The following is a 14064-nucleotide window of genomic DNA, read 5'->3' on the forward strand; positions in this document are numbered from 1 at the left end:
AGTTTATTTCATGCCAGCAACCCTCTTGTTTCTCTAAGATTCAGAGTTGTTTCAAGCAAGACCCTTGTAGGAGAAAAAAGTCTCGTTATTTTCTTTGTTATCAAAGCTGCGTTTCCTCCCGAGAGTCTTGGCCTGTAGTGTTGCAGATGCTGTTTTTTCGACTGGGTTCACCATTTGGTAGGTAGGACAGTGGATCGGGTCGGATTAAGTATCTAAGAAAAGAAAGCAAAGCAAATAACTACAATCACAAATAAAGGCAAAACTAATTCACCTGACACTGTAGATTTTTTACTTCAAATTTATTTGTTCACTATTTAAGGTTATCAAAGCTTGTCTCTCTGTAACGTTGGCAGAAGGACTTGCTGTGTATTTGGTCTGTAAAATTTGGCAGGGCTTGTTATATTTCTATACTAAGAAGATCATCAAGATGAATGTGGATGAATGAAGAATCATCATCTTTCAGTTATCATCCATTTCACACCTCCATCTTATCAAATGTTTGTTTTATTTTAGTATTTTGCTGATTTATTATTCTTTACTTTGGCTATTATTCTATCAAGGAGGCCTAAATCCTAGCCACCATTATACTGCTTTACTAGTCTTAGTGTTATTTTTATCATTCATAAGTAAATTTGACCTACATTATTCTATAGTCTTTTTAATTTAAATATTCTATGATTCTATAAAATTAATGATTTCGTAAACACTCTGGAGGACATTATGCATAGATAATATTTTAATTATTGGGAAGTTTATTAATCTAAAATTCAGGTTACGCTATAGTAAGCAATTGGACAAAAAAGATAATTCTCAATTCATTCTACTAGTAAATAGGAAAATGGTCATCGCCAAACTCACACATTTCAATACTGTTAGAATTTGTTTCAAGAGAGATGTTTTACTTCAGACTGTCAAATGACATGTGCGTCCATTTATTGAGCGTCTAGACTGCTGGGCTAGGACCTGGGGATACAAAACACCATACACTTCTGACCCCTGCAGAGGATTAGTAGCGTGTAATTTATGAAGCAGATCGAAAGATGAAAAAGAAATTCCAAACATCACAGAAAGACGAAAAGAACCACAGAGAACAAGGGAATAGCTTATTGAGAAGGCTGGATTGATGCCTTTCCAGGCTTAAGTGGGGACAAACGGAGAGGAAATGGAGCACAGTAAAGGATGCTCCCAACAGGTTTGGAAAATGAGTTTGACTTCAGAGGACCCGTAAGACCAGGAAATGATGGTAGGTAAGTTCAGGAAGAAACGTAGAAGGCAGCTAATGAAGGACTTTGTTTCAGGATAAGTAGTTTCTAAAGACAGTGGGAAGCCACTGAGGATTTGGAAAGGAGAGAGGGAAAGTAAATATATGTAATGTAGCTTGTAAAAAGTCTTGTTCAGGTGCAAATGCAATTGGTATTTCATAGTTTTGTAATAATGTTTGGAGTTACAAAATAAATGGAGAAACTAATTTAAAAGTGTGGGCTCTAATGAAGATTTGTATTTCTCCTCTTCAAAAATATTCATAAAATATGTCCCTTAATGAAAATAAGAAGAGCAATTTAAAGCACTACAGTCTATTTTCTTCGATCAAATGAAAGTTGAGATTAGTGTCCTTGGATCTATTAACTAGATTTTGTTTTCTATGCACCTGCTTTATAATTACTTTGAATATCAATAGCATAGTAGATCAATGAAGAAAACTAATAGTGCACATTAAGCTTTTCAACACCACATCATCTAGTGATTTATTGTTCCTCGAATCAAATAATGTTGAGCCTTCATTTAAAATGAACTTTTGAAAGCTTTTTTTTAGAAAAACATAAAAGATATGAATATAATCCATTATCCCCTAAATTCACTGATGTAGCTGCAAAAGTTCCTTTCCCTATTATCATCACTACTAAAACTATGAGTCTAACAAAATAAATTTCTTAAATGTGTTTTTATACTGCTTGTCATGGTAGCATTTTTTCTTGCTCCAGTTATACTAAAATTTAATTATCTCAATGCCAAAACTACAGATCATGGCAAAAAGAGTTTTTATTTGTATAGCAGTCACATTGATGTTTCAGCTTAAAACGAATGAAAAATAATAGTATCTAAAAGGCAACAATCCATGCTTATTTTACCTGTATACATTTAACATACATATTTCATTTTTATGTTTAAGTTTAAAAAGTTTTGGGAATTATTTTGAATTATAAAATCTATTTGATGGAAGGATATGTATTGATACATAGTCTCAAAAGGTTCTCATTCCATCAAAAATAATCATGGAAAAGAATTATATTAGGCTCGGGAAACTTACAATTTGTTATGAAATAAAAGGTAAGATCGATTTTAAAAAACCCATATATAGTTGAAAATTTGAAAAATAGGCATAGGAAAGTTGGGACTGCAAGGGCAGATTGGACAATTAATGAAAATTGCCTGATTTTATGTGTTAAAGGAAGAAAGACGTGTGTAAATATGGACACAAGAAAAACAGAGCAGTTTTGTTGTATTACAGTCATATACTAAGTGAAGCCTCCAGGTGTATCACAAATAAGATATTTTCATCTAACTTAAAGGGCTCCACAAATTCAGCATCACCACTGGATATAAATTTTGACAGATGCCTTAAGAGCTACCGCAGCTGAAATTACCATTCATCAGAATCCCCTAAGTTCCTATACTCTAACCAGTATCACCAGATGGCAAAATAAAGCAATATTATACTTGCTAGTTGTATCTTAGGTGTCTTATAAAAATATTTTCACACTGATTTTGGGTCAAAGTTACTCCTGCTGATGTATTTGCCTGAGAAGTTTTTGAAGCACATTCATCTTTTTGCCCTAAAACTGAGCAGTACTCAGCAGGCCAATACTGATTCTTCTACTTTTTCTTCTTTATGCGTCTCTTTTTTCCAAAAATCTTTCTCTTTTTAGTTTTATTCATTCAGAAGATGAAAAGTAACTAGTTTCTGTAAGAACTAGCTTCTTTCCAAAGCTCAGTGCTGTATCTCTATATGCTTTCTGGACTCTTCCACTTAGCACATTGAACAATGTACCCAAACTCCAGTCATCTCCTTTCTCCACAACCAACAACTGCTCTTTCTTGCTTGAAAAAGTGCTTCCCTGTCCTTCCCTTGTTTCAGTGAAGCAGTAATTTTTTTTTGCAGTCACATAGATTTGATATCTTAAAGCCATGTGAGAGCTCTTATTTTCCAATCCCCAATGAACAAGTCTCACTCCGCCTCCATAAATTTATCTCCATAGGATCTTGCCTTTACACTCCATCATCCAGATGTGATGACAGAGTCTCATCTCCATCCTGCCAATCAATTCTATTGCTTTTTACAGAGCTCTTTTTAAAAAACTGTGCCCTTTCAACCCCAGCCAAAATCTCCCACGAAACTGACAACAACTAATTACCAGCTTTAGTTCTAAACCACTTGCATGGCTCCACTAAATGCTCTGCATCACAGAATGTTCTCACGCTTCCTAGTTGCTAACCTTATTACTAACTTTCCAGGTTACAGATACAAACACATCCTGTGGACCTAACACCCACCAAGACTTTTGAATCTTTGGCATTTGTCTTATGTCACCAATATGATCTGGAGTTAACTACCCTGTGTAAGCAGGCCTCGGTCCAGCTCAGAATCTTATTAGGAATTTCTCTCCTAGGCTTACACCAACAACTGTCAAAATGCCTTTTCTAAAATCCTGCTACTTCTTGCTCATATATCCGAGTGTGACCCATTGCCTATAAGGCTGACTGTCAGTTCCTTATTTTGTCACCTAAGGTCCTTCCAAAGTCAGTTTAATATGTTGCCAATAGTATGTTCACCTAATTAACAACAGAGATGCTAATAATACCAAGCTTTTACTCTGGTCAGACTGGGCTCTGTCTTACTGCCAGCTGGCATACATTATGCGATACCCAGGTAATGCATTTTCTCAAGCCATCTCCCTGTTCTGGAATGTCTCTCCTCCCCACCTGTACAAATTCCATCCACCCTGAGTGTCTGGTTCAAGTCCTTCATCCTTTGTAATCACTGTAGCTCAAAACAATGTTTTCTTTCCTGATTCTAGAAAAACATTATCTCACTTAATCGATGCTTCAGTCACGTGACAAAGTCATACTATACATTGCTATTAAAATTTTATGCTTAAATTGTAGTTTTGCTAATTAGAACATAAACACTTTGAAATCAAGGAAAATGCCTTATTCATTTCTATAGATCACACTTTTAAGGCAACACGAGTACAATTGAACATGCATAACACACAGCCTTTGATGAATCAAATTACTACCAAAGATCCCTTCCTAACAAGGGTTTCGACCAATCTTACCTTGGCTTTGAGAAACTCTAAGATATTTAGAAGTAGCTAGTGTGGGATATTTTAGGTTTTCCTTTGAGTTGATCTCTTCTTATTCCACATATCTTCTATTATTTGTCCAAATGTATACTTGCTCACAAAATACAACATTCATGCTGCTTTTTCCTTCTTTTATACCTCTACAGTCCTATAATGCTTTAATATAGTATTACACATAGCAATACACAAAATGCATTTTTTTATTGAACACAAAAATTAGACTTCAATTTTCTAAGCATTTATATCACAGGAAAGATAAGGGGCTATTATGGTGTAAATAAAAATATAAAAATAAACAAATTAGTGGTTTTCTGAAAATACATGCCTTATGTGAGATAGGAGATCAACTTACACAACATCATTCAGCTCTAGTCTGGTATCTGGAGATGGGTTTATCAGGATGTAGGAGAGGGTACTTTGATGATCATTCATTTCATCTAGAAGATAAACAAATGCCAAGTTTGTTATACCACTTACAGGAAATTACAGGAATTATTGTAGAGCATCTTATCTTCAAATCATATAGCTGTCAACAATAACTTGCTATAGTTTTGTTCACAACAGGATTGTGTATATAACTTTGACTATTTTCAAATTACTGCCACTGGAAATATCTGACAGGTACTCATTTCTTGTTTCAAATAAAGGTTAAAAATACAGTATCTAATTCTGTTCAGAACAACCACAGTTATAATCTACTTTGTAAGCTATTACACTGAAAAAGTATTTCTGTTAAAGAAATAGCTAGACAGGATGTTTACTTGATTTATTATGCTTTAATAATTATAAAAAAAATTGTGGTTATAGATAGCTTTCCCAGACAGGAAGATTCATACAGGAAATTCTGTGAAAAATCATCTAATGACATTGCGTTTTAAAAGAAACACAAGAGAAATGTACCTAAAAAGCATGAAGGCCCTAAATACGTTTGACTTCCTTACATGATATATCTGATGTAAAACATGGTAATGTTCTTGCAGAATGCAAAGAATCCTGTGGAACAGAATTTAATTGTAAGTTGCAAGGGAAGGGTACCATGGGATCCTTTGTTTTGTTCTCTAAAACAATACATATTTAAAAAATAAAAAGCTGTGCCCTTTAAGTTTTGTCAATTCACTCTGAAAACATCATTAGACTTCAACTTTGGACAGTCGGCTTGGCACTGAAAAGGAAAAGTAGACAGCTTTGTATTGAGATTTTTTAGCTGCCAAGACTATGAGAAGGTGTAGCAATAAAGCCATGTGGACACTTCATAAATATTAATCCTCCCAAGAGTAAAGTTTTCAGGCTGGGAGGGCACTGTTTCAATCCTGCTCTCGAGCCACAGTACCAATCTAGCCACTTCAGTTGCAGACAAGCTTGGTTCCTAGGAGTAGTACTAAAGTTTGCAATTTGATCCAAAATCTAAGAATACATTTCATACTAATAGAGATATATCAATACTCAAATAATTACCCAAAATTATAGATCTTTTTTAGGCCAACATAGCTGGTCATGATAATTTCCTACACTACATCTAGCTAGAAACCTGTCACTTGACTGGGGAAGACAGTAATTTCAGTTATTATCTTTCAAGTTGATATCCAGATGTGCCTATAAACTAAAATTCTTATCTCACAAGGCAGATAAACTGCAGTATAATCAAACCCACCGTAAGTTTGCCAGTAAAACTATTATAATCATAAGATTATCAAATTAATATTCAAATAAAGGAATATATTCCATTGCATATACCCGAGGCAGACACAAAGAATGGTATCCTGCCATGGGGATGATAAGGTTGTCAGGCAAAACAGAGAATGCCCTGTGAAACCTGAATTTCAGATTAGAAATTAACTGTTTTTTTAGTGTATATATATCCCAACAATTGTACGTAACATGCTTATATTAAAAATCATTTGTTGTTTATCTGAAATTTAAATTTAACTGGGAATCCTATATTTTTATTTGCTAAGTCTGCCAATCATACCTGGGGGGCAGGGTAGAAGGATAAGTCCATTAGCTGGAGCTTGGAATTCCAATGAATACACAACAATGAGCTTACTCGAAATATGGTGCAATTTTAACTCAAAGCATATTGTACTGGCAGGAGATTATCAGAATCATCTTTCTACACAAAAAGCAATTTTGATTTATGTATTCTTTTTGAGAAATTTCCCCTTTGTGTGAATTTCCACAACAGCTAAACAACAGAACAAAGTTAGTAGTGCATTCTGGAGACTAAAGCATGATGCCCTGAAATGTAATAGTCATTAGAAAATATCCACCTATTTGGATATAAACATTTTTCATATAAACAGTGGCATTGTTGACGTCTCATGTAAAACAGTGAACATTACTGAACAGTGACATTAGAGGGAAAACAATTTTAACAAATAACTTCTCAGTTAATATTGATATTCAACCCTTCTCCTTGATTATTAACATGATGTTGTACTCATTTTTGGTTCTGGGATGAAGTCAAAACCTTATTGGTAACTTGGTTTGCCTGTTACAAATGTAAAAACTGTCTAGATAACTGAGAACTTTATAGCAGTAGATAGAACTATCATGTCTGTTTGAGTAGATAGTTTAGTTTATCTTTCTGAAGATTTCCGTTTTCTCATGGACTCCAAGAACTGGGAGCAAACATTTTGCTGATGCACTCGATTCAATCAATGATCCCATATGGTTTACGTGGAAACACCGGTAACATCGCAGTCAGAGCTCATCACTCCTGGTTTCTTTCCTCACCCACCCCGCACTGACCTCCTCAGTGTTAGGTTAACAGAATTAAAACAAATTGCTGAGTTCAAAGCTGTTTTCTCTTTCCCTCTGATGCCTGCCTTGCTGTAGGGTTCACCCTTGTCTGCTTGTTCTCTACCACACTGCTCTGTCTGGAAGTCCTACGGTTCACTTTCTATCACTCTGTGACTTTATGTTTAAGAATTAGACAGTGAGCTTTTAAAAGCCCTATTGTAATCACCTATAAAAATCACATTCAGCAATCTCTTTTTATCAGCCCTAAGTCTGGTATTTTTGTCTCTACCAGTTATTCCCTACATATTTTTTCAGTTATTTCTGAATTTTGGAGGGGAAAATATGGTAGGTTTCCTAGATTTTTAAGACCCTATCATACTCATCATCTTTGGTGGTGGCAGAAACATGCATGGATTAAATAGGGCTCTTGGGGCGTCCCTGGTGGTCCAGTGGTTAAGACTCCATGCTTCCAAGGCAGGGGGCGCAGGTTTGATCCCTGGTCAGGGAACTAAGATCTTACATGCCGTGCGGCGCAGCCAGAAAAAAAAAAAAGAATTGCAGGTTGGCCCTCCGTGTCTGTGGGTTCCACATCTGTAGACTTAACCAACCGCAGATCAGAAAGCTCTTTACCAAAAGTATAATACCATATTTAGGAAAAAAAGTCAATCCACTTAGGAAAATTTGGCCCATGGACCAGCATCAAGATTCTATCTCCTACTCAGCAAAAATATCCACTAAGGAAATCTTTTGTGAGGATATTCAATGTGCTCCTAATACGTAACCTCTGACCTTGGCAAAACAAAAAGCACTATATCATTTAAATTGTTTTATGGAAATTATTGTTTCAGCATTTGCATACTTAATAAAACTATTCTTATAAAAAATTGAAATAAATGTAGTAGAATATTGAAAACTTTAAAAGAAATTTGAGAATCAAATTAAACAACCACTAGTGGTATTTACCAAGGAACTTATTTTGCTGTATTAATTAGCACATGTAATTTTTCCATGAAAATCTTCATATAGACTCCTATTGCTCTTACAAAAAAATTGAGTCCCATTCCACACATGAGTTTCATTTTTCTGGTTTGTTTGGGTTTTTTTAACTGTCCCTGTTGTAGTATTTTGAAAGCAGTTTCAAAGGAGAATAAAATTTGATAAAATAAATTTAAATCTCACATGTATTTATGTAGATTTCATTAAATAAGATTTCCAAAAACAGACATCCCTTATGTGTTGTGTTATCAGAGAAGCATTTGCACCAACGAGAAGCTCAGCTAAGAACACAGATCCTGAAACCAGAGGGCTTGCACTGAAATCCTGGCTTTCGCAATTATGCTGAGACCTTAGGCGCATTACTTAATTTCTTAATCTTTCTGTGTTCAGTTTCCTCACCCGTAAAACAGGGTAGCAATAGTTCTATCTTAAAGCTTATTATTATAATTAAATTATAAATGAGTCATAAGTATAATTTAACATTAATATATCAGTAAAAAGATACAGTTCTTAGAATCAATTCTGATTCAGAAAATCAAGGGTTGTATAAAATTTTCCTATTATAATTGTAGCAGGCAAAATCAATCTATAACTTGTAAATAATAATTGTACCTGTATCGTGATATGAAAGTGCTGGTATGAAAAAATAGTGAAGAAAAGTGTTCAAAGAGAACAACAAATGGAAAAGGTTGAAATGGTTGAGATGAAGTTGCAGAAAGCAGGTCCTTGAAGAAGGACTAAAGTAAACAAGGAGGAGTCAGCTGGAGACAATATTGAAAGGGCAAGCTGGGTCCAGACCCTGGAGGGCTTTATAGACCCTGATCAGAAGTTTGAATTTTATTCTAAAGGCACAGGAAAGCCATTGAAAATTTGTAAGGATGGGAGATTTGGAGGCAATATCTGATTTCGAATTGAATTTATCACTTTGGCTGCTCTGTGGGAAATGGACTTGGGATCTCGAATTTGCTCTCAGGGACATGGTAGGTGAATAGTATGGAAGCCCAGGGGAGAGATGATGTTGGCTTGGGAGCAATGGAAATGGAAGAAATTTGGAAGGAGGGAGGGAAATATAGATGGAGGGTTTGAGAGAGCAAGAGAGCCATAGAAAGAGAAAGGGAGGGGAGGGGAGAGCAGAGTGAAGGAGGAAGTTAGGGAGGAAGGAAAGGCAGTAAGAAAAGATGGAGATGTTTTAAGATGGGAGACACCACAGCATATCTGAATGCTGATGCAAAAGGCAAGTAAAAAGCAAGAAACTGATGCTGTACCAGAGTGAGGGCGTACTTTTTCTTCAGTGACACAGGAAATACCCGAGAGAATACCCTCCATTGCACAGTGCTTATCTCCCCAACATGGTCCAGTCCAAATAATCAGTAGTAACACAACCTACCCATGATTTCACTTTCCCGTCACCTGAGCTTCCGTCCACGTGATGAAACGGGTGAGTTTTTCAGTGCTGACTTAATTGGCTCATGTAATCCAGTTTAGCATCAAGCTGTGTTTATGAGTACAACTATTTTGTTCAGTTTGCTCAACTTATCAGTCTACTTTAGGGGAAAAAATGTGGCTAAAGGTAAGGCTAAAACCAATAATTATATTTAATCACCTCTACTTAAAACATTTTCATTACCTTTTGATAATCTGGAACCACTTTATAAAAAAGCAAGAAGTATACTCTCTTAACCTCCCTTCAGATAAACATCCAGAAATCAAGATGAGATGAAACAATTAGCCAAACAAGGAGAATGATATAAAGCAAACCTTCTGAAATCGCTTAATTTCAACTCCATCATGAGCCTCCCCTCACTTACTAGCTTCACACACAAAACTAGTTACGTTAGACTCAATTTTCCTTTAAAATGGAGTATTCAATATATCTTAATCTTTTAAAATCTGTATTACTACCTTGTATACATAGTAAAAGAACAAAACCCCTTGTTATTTTTTAATATGATAGAGAATTCAAGAAAAGTGAATAATGTGTCTAAAACATACTTTTTCTTCAATGTTGTCAAGTTCAGTTTTGTTTCATTAAAATGCTTTCTCCACTGGTCCCCTCCCCTAACCAAGTATTGACCTTCAGAGCTATTATGTGTCCCTAGTGAATGGAAACTGCTCAATAAATGCTAGTTTCTTTCAAAATACTATTACAATACTTTATATTAAGTGATATGGGCTGAAACAGTACAGATTGTCTGCAAAGAAACATAGGTACACTTTTAAAAATAGAACATTAATTACATTTGCAAATAATGTGTTCAATATATTCTCAGGTGAATACTTCTAAATTTAAAACTATGATCTAGTTGATAATTTGAAAAAGTAAAATAAATACACTTCTGTACAGAAAGTCCAAAAGACTTTGGAAAGGGCTTATTCATTTAATTTTATTTTAGTAGTTGGATACACTAACTTTAAACTTAAAGGTACTTCACCTGAAATAGTATCTGAGATTGAAGAAAACTGTATTGGACATATTATCTGAACAATTTAAAAATAAGTATATAGCGTGTTTTCCAGTTTTGCAGCTATCCTGTTGTACCTCCATAAGACTTAAGAGAGGCATTTATATAATTAGTTGATAATCATAATTTATCACATGATATTCATTATTTTATTCTCCAGTTTAGTCATTTAATAACATTAACTAGGCATGATTAGAGTCACAAGTAATTCTAAATCTGGGGACAGCAATGAACAAGATAGGCAAAGTCTATAGGTTTACCTTTAACAAGTTAACTGTAAACTTCCTGTATGGTTTTAAGCATACCTTTTAAGATATCTTAGGTTGATCATCTTTGTTCTGTTTATCTCATAGACTTCTTGGTAAAACAAAATAAGAACTTTACTAATTCCAAATGCACATTTGATGAGTTTTGACACGTGCATAGAATGGTGCAACCTCTCCTGTAATTATGACATAGACCATTTCTATAATGACAAAAGGTTCCCTCCTGCCCTTTTATAGTCAATTCCCACCTTTCACCCCCAACCCCTGGAGTCACTGATTTCTAGAACACTCACTCTGCTAGGATCTTACAGTGTGTATCTGTGTGGCTTTTTCCCTCTTTGTGTAAGATTTTTGTCCAGCATCCAAGTTATTGTACGGATCTACTTTAATATTAATACAGCCACTCCAGTGTTCTCTGGATTTGTGATTACATGAGATATAATTGTATGCTTTTACTTTTCTTTCTTTACATTTTAAGTGGGCTTCTTTTGGACAATATAGAGCTGGCTGTTGTTTCTTTTAATCCCATCTGATGACTTCTGCCTTTTAACTGAAATGTTTAGTTCATTTATAGTAATATAAATATCAATATAGTTGGGTTTAAATCTATCATCTTGCTGGCTGTGTTTTACTTGTCCCAGATGTTCTTCGCTCCTCTTTTCTTCTTTCTCTGCCTTCTTTGATTAATTGAGGTTTTAAAAACTTGCTTTGATCATTCCATTTTATTTGCGCTATTGGTTATTAGTTAAATCTCTTCGATTTTGTTGTTTCGTAGTTTCTCAAGATCATAGGTTGACAAACTTTTTTTCTTTAAAGAACCACATAGTAAATATTTCAGGCTTTTCAGGCCATGAGCTGTTTTGTACTTATTAAACTTTTTAAACTGTAAACTGAAAGCAGCCATTGAAAATACAAAAACTAGCAAGAATTGGTGCCTGTTTTTTTTTTTTTTTCCAAAAACTGATGTGCTGCAGTTTTCTGTCCCCTGCTCTAGGGTTTAAAATATACAGCTTTAACTTTTCAACATCTACTCTTAAATACACGATTTCACATGTAATTTAACAAACTACTACTTATATTTCTATTTCTTCCATATTATTTGAGTTATTATTGCCATACTTTTTTTGTTTCTATATATGCTATAAACCTTACAGTGTTTGTTATACACAGTAAAGTATCTTTGAACAAAATTTTAAAAATAGAAATCTATCTTTTACATTTGTTCATATGCTTACTTGTTTTGTTTAGATCTAAATTTCCACCTGGCATCATTTTCCTTCTATCTTAAGAACTCCTTTTAACAATTTTTTCATACTACAGAGCTGTTGTTGACAAATTTTCTCAACATTTGTTTTCTAAAACTGTCCTTATTTGCTTTTAGTTTAGGAAGATATTTTTACCATGTATAGATTATTAGGTAGACTATTTATTTTAGTACTCTAAAGAAGTTTCTCAATTGCTATTTGGTTTGAGAAGTTTCTGACAAGAAGTTCACTATTGTCCTTTTATTTATTTGTCTCTCATTCAAAAAAATGTCTTCTTCCCCCGGCTTCTTTTGAGATGTTTTATCATTGGTTTTCAGCAATTTTTTATATTGTGTATTGGCATTATTTTATTTGTTATATTTATATTGCTTGAGTTTCACTAAGCTTATTAGATTGTGAATAGAGTCCCCATCAAATTTGGAAAAAAAATGTTGGTCATTATTTCTTCAAATATCCATTCTCTTCCTCCTTCTGGTACTCCAATTACATGATTATGTGATATTGTTCCACGAGTAACTAACACTATTTTTTCAAGGTTTTTTTTTTTTTTTCTTCTCTATCCTGCATTTTGGATAGTCTATTGCTATGGCTTTATGTTCATTGATATTTTCTTCTGCAGTGGCTATTCTTACATACATCCCATCCAGTATACATTTTATTTTGAATACTGCATTACAAATTCTAACCTCTAAGAGTTTCATATCTTCAATTTCTCTCCTTGTCATTTTCCTGTTTCCCTCTACCATCTTGAACATACAGACAACATTTTAATAACTACCTTAATATTCATGTTTTCTGAATCTGTTTCTGTTGATTTTTTCTACTGGTACAAGTCATATTTTCTAATTTGGGGTCCACTTACATGACTTCCAGCCTGTAAAAGGCTTAACTCATCTGCTCACCTTTTCTCCGCTAACAAAGTTATATGCTAATTTTTTCCAACATCTGCACACAGCTGATTTATATTTCTTCTAGTTATTTAAATTGAGAGCATAAACAGTCATCATAATTGGAAATTTCTTCTTATTGTTTCAATGCATTTAGAAAGCTCATTCTTTGCTCTCATTGACTATTTATACTCAACTCATAACAAAATGTTGGAAGTAAAAAGTTCACTCAACCAATTAAATTTTTTTCTCAATGACAAAAAAATATTTTATTTTATTCAAATGGCCACATTTTTATTACACTTATGCCAAAACACAATATTTGAATTTCCAGTTGTAAAGATAAAATATATGCATATTTAAGTGTAATTAAGTTAACCATGGTGTTACATAAAAATATTGATATCATTGAGAAATTAATGTTCTGGGAAGGATATGATATAACTCCATGAAACAAAACTTTGTGGGGAGATACGAAAAATTCATTGCACAAATAATTTCATTTACCATAAGTCATTCTCAGCTCAGCAAGTACCTCCTTTGAAAGCTCCATTACTTTGTCTATTAAGAAAACTGTTGAGTTTGTTTCTTTCTATTAACGTTCTATATACAGAATGAGATTAACATAAAAGCCATGGATGTATCTGTTTATGCCTGCCTGCCTCCTTGTGAAGAATGGGTCAGTTCTGGAAATACAAAATAACATAAAACCATCCATTTCCTGGAAATCTATACTGGAAGTACATTGATTGTACATATCAATACTGTTGTACCCATTTATATTGGGAAATGGTAAATGATATATTTCAAAAAACAATAAAAATTCAATATCAATTTCTTTTGAAAAAGTAAACTATTGTTGAAGTCATTACAGTAATCTCAGATGCTTATATTATTCCTTCTAAGTACTAAATGTTGTAAAACATGCTAGAAAAATATCTCGCTTTGGTACCTTTCCCCTCTTTGGTAATTTGTTTTAGGATAAATTTGTAAGTAATCTTTTGCTAGAAAAAGGTACCTGACATTGATTGGGATTTGGGGAAAGTTTTTGTTAAAAACTTATATGAAAGTGATCGATGACTTAT

The 14064-nt window shown here is 33.9% G+C and overlaps 1 protein-coding gene across 3 annotated transcripts in view; it reads right to left on the bottom strand.

Annotated features, from left to right (window-relative positions):
* Positions 1 to 100: 100 nt before the first annotated feature.
* KCNT2 (potassium sodium-activated channel subfamily T member 2) overlaps positions 101 to 14064 on the bottom strand; it is a 371544-nt gene continuing 357580 nt past the window's right edge. For all 3 annotated transcript variants that reach the window (XM_057729620.1, XM_057729619.1, XM_057729618.1), the window contains 2 exons: positions 4717 to 4801; positions 101 to 212 (listed from right to left, as the gene is read on the bottom strand). In XM_057729620.1, coding sequence (XP_057585603.1) covers positions 101 to 212; positions 4717 to 4801 — 197 coding nt within the window. The remainder of the gene's footprint in view (positions 213 to 4716; positions 4802 to 14064) is intronic.

The sequence above is a fragment of the Hippopotamus amphibius genome, chromosome 3 (assembly GCF_030028045.1).
Source record: "Hippopotamus amphibius kiboko isolate mHipAmp2 chromosome 3, mHipAmp2.hap2, whole genome shotgun sequence".
In the NCBI taxonomy this organism is placed as follows: Eukaryota; Metazoa; Chordata; class Mammalia; order Artiodactyla; family Hippopotamidae; genus Hippopotamus; species Hippopotamus amphibius.